The 22,792-nt window shown below is 37.1% G+C and overlaps 1 protein-coding gene and 1 long non-coding RNA gene across 7 annotated transcripts in view; one reads left to right on the forward strand and one right to left on the reverse strand.

Annotated features, from left to right (window-relative positions):
* Positions 1–20,288, reverse strand: part of LOC106940015 (uncharacterized) — a 25,591-nt gene extending 5,303 nt beyond the window's left edge. Inside the window, exons 1-2 of the long non-coding RNA XR_001422976.1 lie at positions 19,804–20,288; positions 3,347–3,352 (exon numbers count right to left, since the gene is read on the reverse strand). This is a non-coding gene — a long non-coding RNA (uncharacterized LOC106940015). The remainder of the gene's footprint in view (positions 1–3,346; positions 3,353–19,803) is intronic.
* On the forward strand, positions 3,655–17,387 carry LOC106940013 (HMG box transcription factor BBX-like). Of its 6 annotated transcripts, none has more exons than XM_015022618.1 (8): positions 3,657–3,738; positions 7,573–7,648; positions 10,530–10,698; positions 10,818–11,072; positions 14,926–15,127; positions 15,201–15,268; positions 15,441–15,515; positions 17,143–17,383. In XM_015022618.1, exons 3-8 carry the CDS (start codon positions 10,543–10,545, stop codon positions 17,296–17,298), a joined length of 912 nt encoding a protein of 303 aa, XP_014878104.1. In that variant the 5' UTR covers positions 3,657–3,738; positions 7,573–7,648; positions 10,530–10,542; the 3' UTR covers positions 17,299–17,383. The 6 variants fall into 6 exon arrangements, with proteins under 6 accessions (XP_014878102.1, XP_014878104.1, XP_014878103.1 ...); XM_015022617.1 differs by lacking the exon at positions 3,657–3,738 and adding an exon at positions 6,156–6,294; XM_015022619.1 differs by lacking the exon at positions 3,657–3,738 and adding an exon at positions 6,633–7,200.
* Positions 20,289–22,792: the final 2,504 nt, after the last annotated feature.

The raw sequence follows: 22,792 nt of genomic DNA on the forward strand, positions 1-22,792 counted from the left end.
AATTAAATAAAATAATGCTAGCTACTGCAGTGTACGCAGAGGATTACAAGAACAAAGAAGAGTGTTCTGTCAGGTCAGCATACACTGTCAGATTGTCATACGCTTAGCACAAACTCACGGCTGTATCTGTCAGACACATCATTACCATATAATTTTATTTAATTAGCAACATAGAATCATGGCGTAGATCATCATACACTTTATTAACAGTTGTATGGCATCCTGACTTAGGTTTTTAATTAGAGCAGTTCTAGTATAAAAGAGATGCAAAAAATGGTGAAAATCGAACTTTGAGTTTTCACAAATCAGAAAAATATTTCACAAATCCCAAATATGATTTTAAATATCCAGCTTGAAGAGAAGAATAATCTAGTCCAGGTTTGAAGTGTCTAGGTGTTGTAGTTTTTAAGCTAGAGTCGATTAAAGATGCGGAAGGTAGTGAAAAATTAGGTGGAATCGCCCTTTAGCTACTGGAAGCTAGAATTGGAAACCAACTTCAGTTTCTTGGCTCGTTAGCAGGTATGTTCAGAGCTGAAACAGGTGTTCTGTTTATCTGTGCTACCCGTAAATCCGTCCTAACTTGAAACACCTCTGTGTTTAAAATATTTTTTAACAGGTAGGATATTCTAGTAAAAGGATTAGTGCATACATCTATAACTTTTCATTTTAAACGGGTAGGATATTCAGATGAAGAAATCTTGTAGTTTCTAAATTGTTCCAGTGCTATGCTAAGCATAACTCCTAAGTTTCTACTTCAGTCCCATCACTCAAATAATGTTATCAGATGATATTTAACATTAACACAATCCGCTATTGTTTTCTGTTTGTAAACATGACGGTAGCAGTTTTGGACGCGTAGCACTGACAGACAGACTTGGCTATCTATGGTAGGAAAATCTGACGAGGTAGCACTGATAGTCAGAACACCATCTGAGTTAACATTGCTGAGTCGTTTTCTTGCAGTTTTTGGCTTTAGATGGCATAATGGGGAGAGTGGCTGTGCTGAACTGGTGGCTTGATCTATTCAATCAAGCCACCGGTCTTCATGTTTCTGTCTCTATACATACAATAAATTGACATATTGGCTGACATTTTTTTTTCCTTCATTAATATGTCATGTTGGTGCCTGAAGATGTAATGATGACTTCAACACATTTCTTATAAAGGTTGGCACCACTTTTAATGCTGTCCACTGCTGTAAGCTGACTAATTTCTGTAATATCTAATGATTATGTGACACTTAATGTCTGAGTTGTGTTCATGGTAATTATTTCTGACTTTTTTATGCTTTATGTTGTGGTGAAAAATTCTCTCCAGGCTAAATCGGGTGGACAGAGTATTTTGAATGAATATGATGGTGACACACACAGAGGTGGGTCTGGTTAGTTTTGCTCACACTTCTCTTTAAAATATTTATTTATTATCCTAATGTCTGCTTTTTTCCTGTTTTTCCTCCAGGCTCGGAAAAACTGGCATTCTTCTGTTGGTTCACCTGCTTCTTCCTACGTCCAAAGGCCACAAGAAGTATGCCAAATCAGTTCATGTCAAACTGTAGACCATGTTGTCAGATATGTGCAGGTATGTGGTTATTCTAATGATCCTACTTCTTTGTAGAAGCACTTCCTCATTGGCATAGTTTGCTATTTGAATGTAGCTGTTCTATATATTGTTAATAATTTTTATTATTCATCTTCTTAGCATTTTGTCAAAGATGGGAGCCAGTGTTGAAGCCTTCCTCATTGGCATGGAACCAGGGCAGCCCTTCCTCCTGCATGTTAGTGAAAACAAGAGCAGCACCAAAGACCAAAGATCACCATCAGTAATCACAAGACCATCCATGGCAGCTTTCAATGCACTTTCAAAGCACAACTTCACCCTCAGCGTAAAGAACCATAAATTCCTCTACAATTTTTGTACATTAATCCAACCTACAGTTTTCAACATTGATGGGACCTTTGCACGATACGTGAAGTGATGCTTTTATTTTTGCTTTTATTTTTGCCTGACAGAGTGGACACTCTTTATTATGATGATCATTTAAATGCATACTGTATCAATAAGAGGATTAATTTTATGTTCTTCCAATTGAGGACTTTGTTTATTTCAGTCCCTCTGGGAAGCTGTTTCCTGAGATATGTGGGAAAGAAAACAAAGCAGATTGCCATACTGTATGACCTTTGTTGTAAATTGCTTTCAGTGCTGTTTTATGTTGTTCTTGTTTTGAAACACAAGTAGATTCAAACTGCAACTTGTGTTGGGTTTTTTGTAAATTCAAGTGGCATCTAATGTTTTTTAAAGTGAATTTTTGGATTATTGACTGCCAGTAGTATTATTTTAAAGGTTGTATTGGCTCTAGTGCCCTTTATTTGATAGTGAATTGACAGGAAAATGGGTAATGAGAGAATGGGGAAAACATGCGGCCACCAGTCCCGGACGTGAACCTGCAACAGCCATATTGAGGACTAATATCTCCATATGTGGGCTGTGCTTAACCTCTGCGCCACCACAGAACACCCTACCAGTAGTATTTTAAATTTTATATTTCTATGTTGATCTACATTTAACACTACTGGGTTAAATGAACACATTCATAGTGTTAACTTTTGACACTACACGCTAGTGTTAGGTAAATCAACACTGATGTGTGTTAAATTTCAACTCTATCACAAATAACACTTTCATAAGTGTTATTTTAACACGATCAAGAGTGGACCAATATAGACACTTTCAAAGTGTTAATTCAACTCCCTAAGAGTTTAAATTTGCTGTGTAGAGCTTGCTATTCATAAAGAGGAGGTAACTGATGAGGTTCAAGTATATATCCATAGCTTCTATGTTCACTGAAAAAATAGTACTGATTGATATTTGAATGATTCATTTGAAACACCTTGAGAACTTCCCAACAACTGTAATAATCTAGTATGCCTAACATCTCTATAAGCAGCAATCAGTGTGACATGATTGTCACTTTGTTGTAAAAATGTTTCATTGTAAAATCTTTTAAATTGTAAAATTATAAAAACTGTAAAATTTCATTGTACATTTTTTGCATTGTCTGTTTATTAGGCAAATAATTTGAATATTGTTTGAGTTAAATAACCAATAAAATGTGAAATCCATATGGCTGGCTAGCTGCAAATAAAGAGAAAGTATTTTACATCAATTTATTAAACGGTTATTTTTTTATCACTGTGATTTGTGTGTGAACAGTGCAAACATGCTGAAATCGATTGTTAAATTGGTCTGGCGAAGACCAGATTTAACTCAGTCTGGAATCTCTCCGAAAACATATTACTCTTCACGGATAAAACAAAGGACAATAATAAAATCCTAGGTTTGATTAAACAGACCCCTGAGGACTCCAGCAAACCTCAAATAGTTCAGTGACAGTGTCAGCAGTGTCTGTGAAACACATGCACAATTTAAGTTGCACAGTAAAAATAAAAGGAGTATTGCTGATGAAATGATCAGTACAACTGACAGACGATGTTTTTCATTAGAAACTACCTTTGCTGGGCCGAACCAAGACTGCTGAACCAAAATGCAATTATGGCAATTTAACGAAGCTTTCCATTGGCTCAGTCAAGCTGTCTATTAACACGAGTGTCCAATCATATGCAATGTTGCATGGTTGGGTTGGGTTTTCTTACTGTGCACAGTAAAACAGTTGATAATTTTCTAACCTTTTAGAGCTTTGTAGGAATTGAACGTCTGACCTTATCGCATGAATTGTTACAGGTACGTACTGCTGCACAAATGGTTCAAATGTGCCTCACACTGCAACACTACTATCTCTGCGGCTGCAAAGCGTCAAAGAGCCAGGAAGCTTGGAGTAAGTAATCAGTCAGATAGGAGCTGCAATCATTCGTTCCGATGTTTTTCAGGGGGTACCTTTGGCATTTCGGTAACGATTGTCAGCGTTAGAAGGCTAAGATCTAAAGTTAAGTCAGGGATGTGGTTGGAGGCCAGCCGAGTCTGGTTAGGAGCACTTTCAGCCGGGGGAGGGGAGAGCTCACTTCAACATTTTCTCCTTGCTTGTGGAAAACCGAAAGTAACTTTAGCTGCATGATGTGACTGAACAAGTGCATTTCTAGACAGAATCAACTTCATACGGTGCTATTTTGTGTGCTGTAACTCGTTAAATGTGTCATCTTAGCGGATAACAGTGTTCATCTCTGAAACGCTGCGTTTCCGTGCTCCCTGTACAAGCAACACAGAGCAGAAAGGGTCACATCCGGTTTACATGTTTAAATAAAGGTCTTAGATTTTAAAATAACCAGTCCATACAGTACTGTCAGAAAACCAACTTCCATGCTGTATTTTCATATAAATCTTATTTATTTGTTTTTAATTTTTAATAATAGTAATACTTTATTTATATAACACTTTATTTAAACAAATATTACTTATTAAAAAATACATTAAAACAACTTCATAAATGACAAAAATATACCAAATCAATTAAAATACATAACATTATAAGACAAAATGAAATACAAATATATTAAAAAGTCATATTTTAAAAGCCCTGTTATGCAAGTAAGTTTTAACTAATGATTTAATAAGATAATGAAGAGATGATGAATTATTAAATAAGATAATGAAGAGGCCTGTCTAATATTTTGAGGAAGAGCATTCCACAAACTAGGAGCCCTGTCCATGTAAGCCATTCCTCTTTCTGTCACCAGTCAAGCTCTGGGAGTAGAAAATAGATAAAAGATCCTTAAATCAATATCCTAGATCCTGATTTATGATCCATCATATCTGTCTGCACCATTAGATAGGTATGATGGTGCAAGACCACACAGGGATTAAAAAAAAATAGAATTTTCAAGTCAATTTTAAAAACCAATATAGAATTAAACAGCTACTCTGAAAATATGTGGAGTAGTAGATACAATTGCACACACCAATGCAGAATTTTGTCATCTCTCTCAACAAGTAGGTTTGAGTGCATCTGAACACAAAGTAAGGTGGGCTATACAGTTTTGGTCTAAACTCCTGTATCAAGAAGAAGTAGTTTGAAAATGTGGGAAAAAAAGATGATTTATTGTTTGAGAGTAATGTCACGTCCAGTGTGTGAGACTCTGCCATCCAGTTCAACTACTCCTTAAAACAATATTGTGAATAAAAGGTAGGATCTACGCATCCCTCAGAAACTTATTTTCAAAACTTTGGGTACAGTTTGGTAATGATCTAAGGATTTTCCACCACTATGGATTTCTGTGTCACCAGACAAAGTTAAGGTCCTTTTTAACCTGAGGACCTTAACTTCATTGAGACTCTGTGGCCAGTTCTCAGAGATCAGGTGGATGAACAAAAGCAAAGAAACTGTTGTCAACTCCATAATCTGAGTAGACGAGAATGGGTCTTTTTTGCATCTATTGCAAATGTGTTCTTTTAAGGTGTTTACATGTATCGTAATTAATTTTTTTTAAATTGGTGTTATGTTAATGTTACAGTTATCAGCTTTTTTCTAGGTTCTGAAATGTGAATTCGCTTGAAAACTAATGGGGGCTTATTGTTAAAAGAAGTTTTTTTGTTTCACATGTCATTGCAAGCAGTAAAATGAATCACTTAATGCAATCAACAGTCTACTGTCACCTAATGCATGCTGAGGTAGATAGATGACCATACTTGATGCAATCACTTGATCTTCTCTTGACAGAAAAAAGTTTTACAGATAATAAACTGAACTTGACAACATTGTGTTAGAATTAGGATAAAATAATTGTAACTGACAGGAATCTGTATGTGTGACTGGATTGACTTAATTCACTATATATTTCTGAAAATAAAGTGGATTTTTTTTATGTTGTACTATGTGACCATATTCATTGCGAATCTGTCCCATATTTGAATGAACTGAAATTAATTTAATTCAAAATGAAGATGCTAAAATGATACAGGTTAGATATTGTCAGTTTAAAGCCATTTCATAAATAGCCCATTTAGAACTTCAAAGGGTATTCTCCCTCTCAAGAGAATGCTCGTGTATTTAACCATGTTCCAGAGCTAAGGGAGGTTTTAAACATTTTAAAATGGCTTTTTGGGCTACTTTTGTTCATGTTTTGATGTTTCTGTTTGGTGGAAATAGGAAATGTTGGAGGGAGCCCTTTTATTTTGATGGACATCTCTTTAGCTTCCTGCTTTTTTGTGACTGGATTTGTTATGCTTAACGGAACTACTCTCAGTACAGCAAGTGCTGAAGTGTTATCATGTGTTAATAAGTTAAAAATGTGAACAGGACCGATGATGAGAATCTCCGGCTGGTTACTGACAGCAGTACTTCAGGTATGGCCATGAGTTCCTCACAGGGAACTTGTGCTGTCAGCGGACACTAAAAACCCAGTCCGCCTCTCAGCTTTGTGAGAAATTGTTACTATTGCTGCTTTGGACATGATGTCCGCCTGCTGGGTTATCCTTGCTGTCTCTCCCATAGACATCCTGCTGGAAGGCAGCGTTAGGTCGAGCATATTTGTGTTACTGTTGCAGCGTAGCTACAATGTGTGTCTAGCCTTAGAAAAGCCGTGATAAAACGTCAAAAGCAACTAAGGTGCTAGGACTCTCCTCCCTCCCCCTTTCTCCCCTTCCTATCCGCATCACAGCCTCAGCGCCAGCCGCTTTCAAAAGAACAGTTGCTAAAACCCTGTCAAGGCTTTTCATAGCAGTTTAATCGCTGATTCCGTCCTTGTTTTTAACGAATAGGGTTACTGGACTTTAGGAAGCACTGCACTATAAAACATGACATGTCCACTTAGCAGGAGGCAGAGCTAGCAAGCTAACTAGCTACTTTATTCCCTGTAACACAGCTGCTGCCCAGCTAAACATTGCTCACAAATGTATGAGGTTGGTAAGGAAAAGCTTGATTTAATCCGGCTTTTCTGGATGTTTTTACCCTGTGGTAGGTAATACCGGTGACATTATCATCTGGAGTTCGACAGGAGTATAAACCGTCTCTTCTGTAGTTGGCGGAGGGTGGGGTGGGGGGTTCTCCTCCAACCAACAGCAAGATGGACTCTGATTCTGCTCGTCTGGCTCGTCATAGATCGACATTTTACACGGAGATTAAAACAATCTGTGTTTAGAGGCAGGAATACAGACTGTACGCCATTGGATCTTCTTACGACTGTAATCTCCTCATATGATACACCGTTGCTGCGCGTGAGACACAGGAGGACAGGACTTTTACAGTAAACAGTAATAGTTAAGTCCGACCGTCATCAGTCGGACCTGACGAACAAGTAAAGCTCAAGGTCCCTGCAGCTGCGCCAGCTCGATTTGGACTCGTTTGGTTTGCGTTGCTTTAAATGCATTCGGTGATCACGGGGATTTGGCCTTCGTGTTTTCCTTTGGCCACATGAGTGGTTCAGCTGTGCAGCAAGTACAGATGATCCACCCAAAATGTCCCATCCTACTTCAGGGCTACTACGGATTTTCGATGCATTCCTCTAATGTTTCAGTGAAGTAACGTTGAACTCGTCTTTCCTTCAAGAAAGCTGTCGCTATGCAGAGCGACTGTAGAGATGACGGTGTAATGCATGACTGAGATCACTGTCTTGTATTTTATAGGTCATCATCTTTGTATGACGGGCTGTGCCAGCTTTGTCCTCATCATTCATTCAGCATTTCCATAATTTTTTCTTCAGTAAGTATTCCTGTTTTCACTCTGCATCCATAAGATAGCTTTTAATCATTCATTGATGGAGTTTGAATTTCATTTGTGCCATGCTGCCCAGAATGCAAACACAGTGAGAAATACAAACATTTTACTTCATGTTGCTTATTATTATTACTCACTTATCTTTTCTTTTACTTGTATGTTGTTTGCCAGACTGCAAGAGGGAGCAGTTGTTATCAATTCTATGTGGAGTTCTCATGTTCTCCCAGAGTGCATACATGGGTTTTCTCTAGGAACTCTGGCTGTCTTTTACTGTTCAAAACATAAAGTTCTTAAGTTTCCTCTTAACTAGAGTATTTTCCAATGGGGTGGAAAACACCCCATTGGAAAATACTCCAATGGGGTATTTTCCAATGGACATAGTTTCAACTATGTGCAGTTGAAACCAGACATGTAAATACACCAAATAAAAAGACAAAAAATTTTCTCACTGTCTGAACTTTTCTTGTTTTATCTTAGAATAACCAAAATTATCACCGATATAATTTGGACGTTTACATACATTAGCTCAGTGTTGGGGATAATTGTCTTTTAAACTGGATGAATTGGGTCAAATCTTTTGGGGTTTGCTTCCACAAAGCTGCTTTGTTTACTGGAGTTCTGGTCCATTCGTCCTGACAGAACTGTCATAACTCAGTCAGGGTTGTAGGCCGCCTAACTTGCACCCATCTTTTAATATTTACTCGCAACTTCTCCATAAAACAGGGCTTAGTGGTGGCCATCCCAAAACACTTTGTTGTCCTTAAGCCATTTTGTAACCACTTTGGGAGTATGCTTAGGTTTATTGTCCATTTGGAAGACCAAGTACTAGTTCGTCCTGCAAGAAAACAACCCCACAACATGATGCTGCCACACCCGTACTTCACAGATACAATGGTACAAGCATCCCCCATTATTCCTCTAAATGTAACAGCTCCACTTTAGTTGGAGATAGGAAAAGTCTCCAAAAATGTCCTTGTGTGCATCTGCAAACTGCAGTTTATATTTTTGTAGTTCTTTCAAAGTAAATATTTCTTCCTTGCTGAGTGGCTTTTCAATCCATGTCAGTAAAGGATAGTTTGACTATGGATAGTGACTCTGTCTTAATGGCTTCAGACAGCATTTCCACTAGGTCTTTGACTTTTGTTCTGGGGTTAATTTGCACATTCCAAAAGACATTAATCTCTGGAATACAGAACCCATCTCCTTCCTGAGCAGTATCCGTCCAATTGATCCTACATATAAAACAGGGCATTAAGATTTATTTATTATTCAAATTAATTTAAATGGTTTCCTGTCAAAGAAAACCCAGCAGATTGTATAGAGTCATTGACTGGCAGCATTCACTCCTCCTGGACGAGTGCAAATCACCTGCTTTGTGTGTTTTGTTCAGTTTTGTTGTTTTTTTTATCACATTTACAGAACAGCAACATATAGTCATACCATTGACTGTACTCATTTTATTTGTTATGTAAATATTTAAAATGACTCAAGCAGAATACAATGCTTAATTATTTAATGAATATATATGGAAAGCATTCGGATGGGAAAATTCAAAACAAATCCAAACTTTTTCGTATCAGTTAGTTTGTTGAAGTTTTTCTTGTCATACCCAGGGTGTCATCGAAGGCTCCTAGTGACTCACATGCAACTGTAATAATTCACATTCTATGTCAATTATATAAAAAGTTGCTGTTTGCCTGCTATGTTTCCTAATGCCACCTGTTCAGTTTCAGATTTGCAATGTACTTTTTAATGATTAGGCATTTTCAGGAAAAAAGATCCAAAATGTACAAAAGAATCATAATTTAATTGATATCATGTTTATATATAGACATGAATTATATATAAAGAGTCTAATTATTCATACATATCAATGACATTAAAGTCTGATCATATGCCCAAATGCATTCAGCCCAAAATTTAGAGAACTCCGGTTTTCTAGTAAAACATTGAGAACAGAAACTTACAGTTGCATCCTAATTTTTGACCTGTAGTGTATATAATCACTGACCATTTGTGAATGACTATTTGAAAAATAGCATATTGTATTTTGCTTTCAATACTTAAGCACATGTTCAAAGATCTAAAATAACCTGACGATGAATCTGTTTGCAGATTCTCCGTTTTGCAATAACACTGTTTTGTTAGTGCAAAAACATCCAAGCTGGTGCTACTGTTTTTCTTTTAAGAATGACATTGATTCTCAGCTTCTTCTAGCCATAAAATTGTGAAATCGATTTCTCCATTTCAGAACATTTCTCATTTGTCAGTACATCTCAACACATCAAAAGTTCCTAAGAATTTCTGTTGTTATATTTGGGTAAAATGTTGACCACTTATTCAACTTTCTCTTTTTTCTCTATCCATATGCGGTAACACTTTATTTGAAGGGGGTTGAATAAGACTGACATGACACTTTCATAAACATGACATAAACACCTGTCATAAAGACTTATTCATGTTCATGACAGATGTTATGTCATGTTTATGAAAGTGTCATGACAGTCTTATTCAACCCCCTTCAAATAAAGTGTTACTCAATATGCTTAGTGAAGGTTGAGGCATTGCTTAGACTGTTGTAACAGCTGGACAGTTGGCACTAAAAATACTATTTACTAGAATATTGCAGCTACAGCTAAACTAAGAGTCGTTGTATTTTAGATGCCCAAGTTTTTTGTGACCTGTTTGAAAATCTTCAATGGTCCCGCCGTGTTATGCACATAAATGGTCCTTCTGGTAGTAATTTATATAGCAGTTGCTACTTCATCTTAAGTGTTGCATGTTATTAAAAGTTGATGGGATTTTTTTCTGCACATAGTAGGTACAGACAGTGTTTCTGATGTTAAATGTTTTGCTTTTTCTTTAGGTGCGGTAGTACCATGAAGAGTGGAGGAAGAGGTAAGGCACAGCCTGTTGAGGAGGTCACTGGCAAAAGACCTAAACGCAAATGCCTGCAGTGGCACCCTCTTCTTTCCAAGAAGGCTTCAGAATTCTCTGAGGAAGAGGAAGAAGAAGATGAGGAGGAACTGGGGAAGGTTAGTAGCCTCATTGGTGCAGGGTTATTTTTTTCTCCAGCCTGACCCTAAATAATGATATCTTCATTCACCACCAGAAGCAGACTCTACATTGCAGTTTATGAATTTATTCTTAATAGGCAGGGCTGTGCAGTGAGGATCAGGACTCCCAAGTGCATAATGTAAGCACAACAGAGGAAGCTGAAGAAGACTCTAATGAACACCGGGCACGTCGGCCTATGAATGCTTTCCTCCTCTTTTGCAAGAGGCACCGTTCTCTGGTGCGACAGGAACATCCTCGTCTTGACAACCGTGGGGCCACAAAAATATTGGCTGACTGGTGGGCTGTGCTGGAGCCCAAGGAGAAGCAGAAATATACTGATATGGCCAAGGAGGTAATGCATCCTTACATTATGTTGCTACACTGGTGTAGTAAAGTTACATTAAGCTCTGCCTTACATGCATACAATTTAACCTGTCATTTTTGAGACCAATAATGATAATAATAAAAAAGCCAGCAACTCAGTAGCAACTCTCTACTGAGTTGCTTTCTCTCAAGCTCATAAAGTCAGTAGAAATTATGGATGACAGCGCTCACAGAAGCTTTCTTCATTTCTTCTTTTTAACCTTGATGAACCTCATGGGTAGATAAACTAGTGGCAGGTAAAACATGGGAGTTATGAGCATATTCTGTCCAGTGTAAACATTTACTCCCTGATGTAAATCTGTTGGAAACTGTTGCACACAACGAAGCAGCCTACAACTTCAGGTTGAATCGTTCAGTCTGTCAATCACTGTATGGAAACCTAAATTCTGTATGTTTTTTTCACTCTAGATTTGAATATAAATCTCTCCATATTTCTCAGATACAATCTTCTGGTGTGTGCCATAGTGTCTATTGATATGTGGACGAGAAGGCTGGTATTTTCAGCAGCTGAGGTTTTTCTACTCCTGTATAAATAAGATTATACGATTTATAGAAATCATACGGTTGATGATTGGGACCACAGTCTTACCTTTGGAAGGTTTTAGGCTCGTGATAAAGTCGAAAGCGATATTGAACAAATGATGAGGTGATGGTTGAATAAAACTTAAGGAAGGTTCTGGTGTAGACCTGATATCAGGATATCGTTGTGAGAGTGCTACCAAAAGCAGCAGCATAAGAGCATAAGAGTGCAAGGTTTGTTCCTTGAGGTGTGAATGATTTTAGAATAAGCATGTGATTAGGAAGCTCGTTTCCAGGATCAGGTTCAGTCGTCAAAGATTGATGGATTAGTTGTACATACACCTAAGATTATTGCTCCATTAGTGCTCCTTACTTGAAATCTCTTAAGGTCAGACCCTTGTGCTTGGTTTTGTGGGAAACCAAGAAGTTACCAGTGCGAAACCACAGATAACTTGACCTGATGTGCAATTTGTCCATATTTTTTTAACCTATATTCTTTGCCTAAAGTTGCAATATATGTGTGTGTATATATATATATATATATATATATATGTGTGTGTGTGTCGATATATATATCGACACTGTGTATATATATATATATATATATATATATATATATATAAGCTAAATAAATTAAATATAACCTACCCAGGCTCCCAGCCATACAGTCACATTGAGCTGTGACTATTCCCCCACATGGTTCTGGACACAAACTCAAACTATATTCATGGCCAGACACAAACATGGGGTTCTGTAGACTGGAGCAAATCGTTGACCTACATTGGACCTGAATCCAGCGTCCTACAACAACTCAACATTAACGTACAACTCCAGCATGAATTTGGGTTCACAGAAGCTAAATAAATTATTTACCAGGAGATTCAAACTCATAAAATAACATGGTTAGTTTGTTGTTAGCCATTGCATCATTATCATAGACTAATTACTTAAAATAGCACAACTCACTACTCACCCAGCAGAAACAAGTCGACAACCATTTAATGCTTCTTTTCATCCTAAATGGTTGACCCAAGCTGAAACTAAATGATTGTATTCTCCAGGCTTTTGAAAACTTTTTTCTGGCTTGTCGTATTATATGAGGTCTGCAGCACCAGATAGTTAGTTATGTGGATCGCCTCGACACTGGGTAAATCCTCAAGATTATATGAGAAGGGTTTTTTTTACCGAGATAATACGGATCATATCCTAAATATACGTATATTTTTTTGAGATGCCTCATCTGTTTCAGCCTATTTACGGCATTACCGTACTTGTTGTGATCAATTTTGCTGTGTTTTGAACTGGAGAAATCCACTTCCAGACCTCCATCTGAATTTTGTCATCTGGGTCACATGTCTGAAACTCAGCAATATGGGTCACACTTTTGAGTGGTGGAGCGATCTTACTGCGACGATTTTGCCACTCAGAAAAAATGTTGATTTTCTGAGTAGCATTGAAATAGCTACTTGTGTCATAGTTGCAGGTCAGGCTGCCTTGTCTAAAACCCTCCTGAAGACTTTTAATAGTAAAGGGACTAATTTAGGTTCAGATGGCTCACAAAACTCAATGGGAAACCCATCTGGGCTAGATACCTTAACAAATTTCAAATACATTTTTGATAGCCTAATTTAATTTTGATAGAGTAGTATTGTTCTTCAATTTAAATTTATCTGAGTCATCTAGAATGATCATAATTAAATTACTGAAAATTACTTCAGTAATCACAAGGTTCAGAAGCATACAAATTTTCATAAGACTTCTTAAACCTAGCATTTATATCATACGTGTTACTTATTTCAGATAATTCACTCAGTTCAATAAAAATATATATTTGTATATTAATGAAGTCAGTAAACTTTTGTTCAGATTATAACCAGCCATTAAACCACTATGAAAAGGTGGAATACATATTTCCTGGGAAGCTGAAGTCCAGAATTGCTGGAGAAGGATCCAAATTACTATATTGTGATAGTTTACTCAGGTAACCATAGGCAACATTTTTTGGTCAATTAAAAAGTAGTCTGTTCTTAAACATATTGGGTGTATAGAGGAGAAAAATGAAAATTGGTTGGATGACAGATATGTAAATATTAAGGGATCTATTATTCCATATGTCTTAAACGTATTGATTCACTGAACTCAAATTCAGCTCTCCAGTCAGGATTAAACTGTGCAACTCTGTGATCTGGTAGAATGGAAAAATGATTGCTAAGGAAGTCCATATTATCCCAATTAGGACCGTAAATATTAGCGAATCGACTGGCCTATTAAATTGTTCACCTTGTGAGTGCAAACTGAGTGAAAATATGCTTGCTCTGAGGATTCTATACGCATTCATGAAATTGGTTTCCTATAGATAAAAATTGTGACTTTTAAACTTATAGTGATGAGAGAATATTTTGTTGGATGGCTTAGTCCCCGGACATTCCAGTCCACCAAAGTGATGTTGGTCAGTGCTCTATTTACTGAAGACATAATAAGAACTTGACAAAGAGGACGTTGAAGAAAACATGACACAATGGAAAAAAGGGCATAAATAACAAGTAAAGTAAACATAAAAGATTATTACAACGAAACAAAGCTGGTTTCTAAAAGAGTCTGCTATATTTTCAGTTCTCCAAGTCCATCTTCTCCCTATCCAAATTGTTTAAATGCTTACGATATTGCTTCACACAGAAACCAGTATGATTATGAAAAGACCTAACCCTTAAATTTCTAGCCAGCATAGGACAATGTCACAACACATATACAAAATATATTAAGAGACTCTAAGGTTTGATGCTCATTTCTTTGTTGTACGTTTTGACCGTTCACAAATACCCCCAATGCATAACTCCTCAGTGCAGAAGAAAAAAAAAAGAAAAAGGGCGTGAACAGTAATGGTAATGGACATACTCATCAACTCTTTTAGACCCACAGAAGGTAGTGGATACATATGCAGTGTAAACGTTTTATTTTCTAGATCTCTCCCAGCACTAAATCTACATTACCTGACATAGCCATTAAAAGAAGCTCCTTTTCAGAGGAAATTAAAGAGGTTTGTTTTTTTTCTAAGTCCTTCTGCTCCTTTCTGAAATAGAAATGGCAATTGTTACATTTTTCAGAATTACATAATACATAGAAAAGAATATCTATTATTCTGAAAATGATAGTTTGATAGTAAATATTCTGGTTGAATGATAACTTTCAAAACTGAATGGGCAAAATGAAAACATGTTTTCATTTTGATTGATTGCAACATGGCTACAGTAATACAGATTTTATTTTCAACAAGATCACTTCTTTTTATTTTGTTCTTCTAGTATAAGGATGCCTTTATGAAGGCAAACCCAGGCTATAAGTGGTGTCCCACCACGAGCAAGCCACTCAAGAGCTCTTCCTATCAGCATGTCAGCTGTCCCCGCAAAAAGGTGTGGTCCTTCTCCTGTAACTCACCCAAGGACTCTACTGCCAAAAATGTGCCCAAAAGCGACAGTTTGCACCAGTTGAACTTTGCCATGGCAGGTGGGTTTAATAGCATAGTAGTAAGATGATGAAGAATTAGATTACTTTTCTAACTTGTGCCATTCATTTTAAGACCCCACAAAGATGGGAGGCCTGAGCATGCTGCTGTTAGCTGGTGAACACGCCCTCACAAACAGGGAGGTAGGGTCCTCTCAAACATCTTTTGAGACAAAAACTGTCACTGGAGTTGTCTAAAAACTGAATTTTTGAGGTTCTTCATTTACAAATATGCTTTCGGTTTTAGATTGTGTTTCTAAAAGTTTGATGGTTCTTTTCTATTATCTGCCTAACCCAAAAATGTTTTATTTTCTAGATCTCTCCCAGCACTAAATCTACATTACCTGACATAGCCATTAAAGGAAGCTCCTTTTCAGAGGAAACTAAAGAGGTTTGTTTTTTTTTTTCTAAGTCCCATAATTCCTTCTGCCCCTTTCTGAAATAGAAATGGCAATTGTTACATTATTCAGAATTACATAATAAATAGAAAAAAAATATTTATTATTCTGAAAATGATAGTTTGATAGTAAATTGTCTGGTGGAATGATAACTTTAAAAACTGAATGGGTTTTAACTAGTGTGAAAAAGAGTGGCATTTATTTCTTAATGCATGATTCTGTCATTTTGTTGTTTAGTTCAAAGTTTTTTAAATTCAAAGTTTATTTATACAGTATAGCACATTAACAACAATCTCAGCTGACCAAAGTGTTTCATAAGAGTTATAGAATTATATAGAAAAGGGTATAAATTTCAACTTCTATGTACTCCAAATCTGGAACAAACTTCCAGAAAACTGCAAAACTGCTGAAACACTGAGTTCCTTTAAATCAAGTTTAAAACCCCGCCTGTTTAGAGTTGCTTTTGAACCATAATAAATAGAACATTGACCAACATATCTGATGTGTATTGATAATTTTGATAATGGTACTCGTCAAAATGTAATGTTTGTTACTGGTTTCTCAAATTATTGACAATTGTATTTTTATGACTTTTTAGTTTTGTGTTTTTATATTGTAAAGCACATTGAACTGCCTTGTAAGCTACCTTAACTAAGTCAATCAAAAAAAAATTCTCATCTGAGAATAATTTCTGACCTGGACTTGTCTTTGAATCACAACGGCTTGAGGGTTTTCTTCCCACTCCTCCTCGTTGACAGAGTCGACTTCTAATCATTTCAATTGGAGAAATGTTCCCTGATTTCAAAAACTTTGGCTGAAGTGGTGCTTCTAATGTCAGTCACCAGAGTGCAGATTCAGCCTGCAGCTTAGGATCAACAGCAACAGTCAGTGGTTTTTGACACTGTGGAGAAAGTCAAAAGCTATTAATCTGCTACATGTGTGAATATTGTTGAATATTAATTAATCCAAAAAGAAATGAAGCGCAATTGAATATGCCATTATTATTATTTAAAATTTGATGGATAAAAGTGTATTGACGCTGTTAGTCAAAATGACGAATATTGAGACAATCTAACATAAACTTTGACTGAGAGATCTGAAAAATAACTCATCTCTATACCCGCCGCCGCAGCTTATGAACCAATCAACAGCTTTCTTTAAACCAGTCCTTTCCAGCCGGCCCAAATGGAAATTAAGCTCTCGAGGTTCCAGAAAAGGCGCTTTTCCACTAGCCCGCCTCTAACCAGTATGGTCTCGGTCACCTTGGCCAGATTCGTTTTCCATGAGCAAATCTGGTGTGGCTCAGGCAGGTCTTGTGCGAAATTCTGTTCCCCTGTGAAAATCTGTTCCCCCTTTGTCGGGAACGTGCGGACTACAGCCAGGAGAGGCTGGTCCAACCATTTTCACGGAGCTTCTGATGGATTTCTTGGTAAAACAACTCATATAATCATGTCAAGGTTGAAACTTTCAGTTTAATCAGCAGCTAACAAAATTGTAAAATAAATAAATAAATGAGGTCTTATGTGGAGGTCTTCTTACACTGTTTTGTGTAGGTATTATCTTTTTGGAACTTATAATTTACCATAAAGCTAACCAAGTTTTGTTCATATACCTCTGTAGATGTTGTCTCAGACAATTCCCAACAGAGTGCCTGATATTATTGACAGCAGGATGAAGACAGGGCTTTCCCTGGTGGAAGAGGTAGGAATACATTACATACAGTCCATCAGTATTTTTAGAACTATCCATCCATTTTCTGTACACCCTTGTCCCTAGTGGGGTAGGGAAGGGTGCTGGTGCCTATTTCCAGCGAACATTTCGGGTGAGGGGCGTATATTGTTATAACTAATGATTGAGTTTTTAGAGTCACAGTTTTGATGTTTGTCGCCACCTTGTGGCTGAAATAGTACTACTCGTAAGACAAAAAGACAGTTTTTAGACAGTCATTTTAAATTATTTAAGGCAGTATTTCCCAACCCTGGTCCTCAAGGCACACTGCCCTGCATGTTTTAGGTGTTTCCTTGCTTCAGCACAGGTGATTTCAATTAGCAGCTGAACTGCAGTCAGCTGAATGAGGTGCAGGGACATTTCTAAAACATGCAGGGCAGTGTGCCTTGAGGACCAGGGTTGGAAAACACTGATTTAGGAAAACACATACAGCAAACTGATGTTTGTTGGCAGAGTAAATGCTTCCCTAATAAACTAGGCTTGTGAACAATCCTGAATGCACTTATAGCATAAGTATTCTGTAGCTTTATTTTAAAATTTAGAACAAAATGTCAATTCTGCACAATGTTTTTTGTCTTTCCTGATATTTTGGAATCAGGAGACATGATCAGGAGGCCTCAAACATTTTACTTAATAAGATACAGGTTAAATAAAGAAAAGAAAAAAAAGTTTATTTACAAAGCAACTGATGCAGAAGTGTTTATCATTTAAGTTCACGGCTCTGATGCAAACATCCAGATTGTTACACATTCCTGTAACTGTAAGCAGGAATTTCCCATATTGTACATGGGGATCCTATTATATAATGCTCTATACCTGCAATCCCACATTGAACCTCACACCCCATGATTTCATGTCTTTAAAGGACATCAAACTGGGCAAATATCTGTCTGTTAAGATCATGAGAAATTGTAGTATGACCTATATTGGTGTGTAGAATATTTTATCATTGACCTTGCTAGGGGACACTCCCGATCACACACAGACAAACTTAAACTAACAATAAGTTTTTGATAGCTTTTTAAGCTTCAGAACATTCACCATGATATTTCCATATGCGTTCAGATTTATTTTGGAGCCACTGTGCTCATCAATATACCAAATTGCTTTTATTGTTCACCCCTTCACAGACATAGTTGTACAACTTGTTTCCCCTGCTGTATCTGATTTGATCTTCGAATTTGCATTCTATAAATCGGCGAGAACATATATATATATATATATATATTTTGTAACTTCCTTGAATTCGAAAGTTTACATACATTTGGTCAGTATCTAAGTCACCCAAGTCATACGTTTTAATTGCCATTTAAAATTTATGACTTTTTGGGCTTCCTTCCACAAACTTCTGATAGGTTAACTGAAACATTTGAGTTAATTGGACTTACACTTGTGGATGTATTTTAAGGCTACACTTGGAAGACACTTCTTTCTTGTTTGACATGATGGGACGGTGAATAGAAATCAGCCAAGACATCAGGAATTCAGAGATTCATTTGTTAAAACAATTTTATGCAACGGTAGACATGATGTACAACCATCCAAAATGTGCATATTTGAGACACAGAACAAAAGCCAAAAGCCTTGTGGAGATACTGTCTGAAGCTAGTAAGTCGGAGCCATTATACATGGGCAAACATGGACTGTAAAGTCAATCAGCAAGAAAGAAACTTCACTGCAAAAGAAACATAAAAAGCCAGATCACTGTTTGCAGATACACACAGGGACAAAGATCTTCATTTCTGGAGATATGTCCTGTGATCTGATTAAACAAAACTGGAACTGTTTTGCCATACTGACCATTGATACATTTTGAGGGAGAACGGGGAATCTTGTACCACCCTAACTGTGAAGTATGGGGTGGCAGCATCATGTTGTGATGTTATTTAGCTTCATAATATAGGTAGCATCATGAGGAAAGAACATTATTTTAAACATTACGAAGCAACATGTTAAGACAAAAACCAGGAAAAAAAACCTTGGGCTCAAATTGGTATTCCAAATGGACAAAGACCCTAAGCTTACAGCCAAAGTGATTACGGAGTGGCTTAAGGACAGTGTTTTGGTGTGGCCATCACAAAGTCCTGATCTTATTCCTATGGAGAAGTTGTGGGAAGACTTCTCCCACAACTTCCACCTCACAAACTCTGTTGGGTTTGTGAGTGAGCCTACAAATCCGACTGAGTTACATCAGTTATGTCAGGAGAAACGGACCAGAACTCCATTAAACTATTGTGAGAAATAGGGATGCTCCGATCAGGTTTTTTTTGGCTGCCAGTTCCGATACCGATCATCCATGAGGCCTATCTCTGCCAATCACCGATCATTGCTGATCGCCTGGAATGGCTGTTAATTTTTTGCTTTAGGTTTAAACAGGTGTGAAAATAGTTTTAAATTCTTGGGGGTACTATGACAAAATTATACACACACACACACACACACACACACACACACACATATATATATATATATATATATATATACATATATATCGGTGAGGTTCATAGCTGGTGAGGCACCGACTTAATTATAATCGGATTTACAAACCTAGACCCTGCATGTTATTGTTTACATAAGGAAATTTCGCACATGCCTACATTGCTGGAGGACAAAAAGGCTATTCCTTTACATCATAGACATCATATACGTAGACCCCTCATGGAGCGCTGAGTCGTACGTAACAGCGTCCGCCATCTTCTATGTGGCAGCAGGGCGATCGGAGCTCTTAAGTCCTGTGCTGTGTGGACCTGTTGCAACCGTTTTACGAAAAAAACTGGATTCATTGGCATTGCCTTTCACAGGTAAGGATGAAAGATCAGAATTACTTGACTTTGCAGCCAGAAATTTGCTTATAAACAACCGAAAAATATTTCCTATGTAGCTTAATTGGCCCGAAATAACCGCTAATTGTTAGCATAGCAGCTAACGTTTTCATACTGTTATCTAATGAGAGAGCTGATGAGAAACCGCTGTTAGAGGAGAAGTTAATTAAAAACCAGAGGATTTAGTGAGGAAAGATCAGTCAGGATCAGAGCTGGAGCTGCTGTTCTTCAGTCTGTTTCCAGCTCAGCTTCACCATGTCGGTATTTAGCTATAAAGATGCTACGAGTCAGAGCCCAACATGCTGAAAATGTCTTTTTCTGAATGTGAAGGAAATATATATGTATTTTCTATTTCACTTTTGGATAATTTCTCTTTTATCCTTGGCTTTAGCCTGTGAACCAGGACGTATCAGAAGTCACTGGAGTTCTCCCAGTGTGACCAGCAGACTGAAGCCCTGCCTGTGACCAGTGTTCCCAGTATAATAAATAAATGTTTTATTCTTTCACTTTTTTTAATATCTCAATCTGAAGTATTAGTGTATTAATACAGCTTATGTAATGAAATAAAAATAATTTACTCTGTAAGAATTATTTTCACTCTTTGCTGTCAATAGCAGAGTTGACATTCTGTAATAAATATTTTTCTCTGGAAAAAAGTAAGAAAAATATGTAGTTTAATGTTTGACAATGACTGATTTATAAATCAAAAGTCATTTCTCAATAATGTATAAAAAATAAATACATGAAAATTATTTGTTTCTTGTCTTGAAACGTTAAATGTACATTAAATTATGGAATTATGTAAATATGTTCTTTAATTAAACACTGTAAAAGTGTCTGTTCATCAATGTCAATATAAAAATTATCAGAATAATTTCTATCAAATAAAAACATTGTGCTCAGTATTCAGAAATGCCCCAAAACAATTAAATAATCACATCAAAAGTTAGAAACTCTGTCTTTAGTCATTTCTTAGATTTCCAAATATATTAGTGTGTGAGAAAATGTGTCAATGACAGGTGTTAATTTAAAATACTTTGTAGAACGGCACTTTATGAAGTTCGGTCCATTTACTTGTATTACCTTACTGGCACATATTCCACATTCAATATGGCGGACGCTGTTGCGTATCGCAGCAACGGGCTGACCTGCTACATGAGGGGTCTATGTATTTATGTCTGTGCTTTACATTCCATCCATAGCCACGCCGCCGCCGCAGAATAATTCCGTGATCTCAATCAAACTTAGACATGTAGATATTATTAATTTTGTGCTGTGCTTAACAGCAAAGGCAGAAACCGTTAAAGTACAACTAAAAACCACGTCTTTCTCGCTCTCTGTGTCAGCACAGCTACTGTATCGCTAGCTCGCTGTTACCGTTTCTTACTCTGCAGTTGTGGATTCACAATGTCTGGGGTTCATGAGCGACCCCAGCGATGAGGCACGAGAACTGCCTGCCTCACCTCGAATCTGTTCTTTGCCGTTTATGATCGCTCCTCAGCACACGAAACACGTTACACACACAGTTGGTGACAATTAAAACACAGTACATTAAATATATAAGCTAAATTATGGAAAATCAGTTCATACATTAAATGTTTTTAACCATTTTATTGGCAAAGTACAGACAGGATATATAGTGATTCTTGAGAATAGGGACAAAACAGGTCCTATGGATAAAGCACAAAATTTGAATAAAATATACACAAAATATAATTTTTTCAAATATCTGACTCAACTAACCTGGGTCATGTGAGCACAACAATGTATATTTTCCTGGTGTTTGCTGAATATTTTTTAATTTTAAACATTGTAGTTGGTGGATGATGCCTGTAAAAGCCCTTGTCCAGGAGCAGAACTCAATACATTGTAATAGTTTAAAATAATTAAAGAAATACTAAAATTATATATTGTGACAATTAAGTATAAGTAATCATATAAATAATTATAGAAGTATCAATAAATTGAATTAAAAATCATTTTTATATATTTTCCAACTCCATTGAAATTTGTCCCTAGTTTTTGTCAACACCGTCAGAAATGAAAAGAATGTAAATAAATCAGGCATTATTGGGGGGCACCAGAACTTCTGAGGACCCCATGATCTCTTCCTTTCTCTTCCTTTGCCAAGAGCGCTAGTTAGCTCTGGTTAGCTTAAGTCAGAGGTTCCCAAACTGTGGGACGCGCCCCCTAGGGGGGGCGCCGTGCCATTGCAGGGAGGGCGCGGGAAGCCGTCTGGATGAAAAAAGAAACCATGAACGCTGTATGCGCTGGGTTTTTACCTTAGAATGGCCAACTCTCTTATTCCTGTCAATCTGATACAGTAGGGACTTCCACACTTCCCATATTTGTGTCCTCTGTCACTTTTATCAGCAGTTAAAACTGTTTAATCCGTTGTTAACATTTGGTAACCTGTTTTTTCGAGCGGCCTTTAAATGCAACATGAGCGCTACGACGCTTGCGCTGGGTTTACACCTGTGGGCAGTGAAGGAGACCTGCTGCTGCTGTACGCAGATACGCAGGTTTGTGTTAGAATCATGGCAGCAAACCAGCAAATAGCAAAGAGCTTTTCACAGTTTTTCACCCAAACTAACCGACTGTTGAGTAAAGCTGTTGGATGCAGGTAATGTTAGCTAAAAGATGACTAGCTAATATCAATACAGAACCTTAAGCTTAACAAGTACCTTTTAGGCTACCGATGTTGGTGTCTATTTTCAGCT

The sequence above is a fragment of the Poecilia latipinna genome, unplaced genomic scaffold (assembly GCF_001443285.1).
Source record: "Poecilia latipinna isolate Pla-1442-1.1 unplaced genomic scaffold, P_latipinna-1.0 Scaffold3059, whole genome shotgun sequence".
Taxonomy (NCBI): Eukaryota; Metazoa; Chordata; class Actinopteri; order Cyprinodontiformes; family Poeciliidae; genus Poecilia; species Poecilia latipinna.

Bases quoted from the DNA above. Each gene is read 5' to 3' on its own strand.
- LOC106940013 (XM_015022616.1), top strand. The intron at 15,128-15,200 runs GTGGGTTTAATA...ATTCATTTTAAG, and splicing joins GTTGAACTTTGCCATGGCAG to ACCCCACAAAGATGGGAGGC. The intron at 15,516-17,142 runs GTTTGTTTTTTT...ATACCTCTGTAG, and splicing joins TTTCAGAGGAAACTAAAGAG to ATGTTGTCTCAGACAATTCC.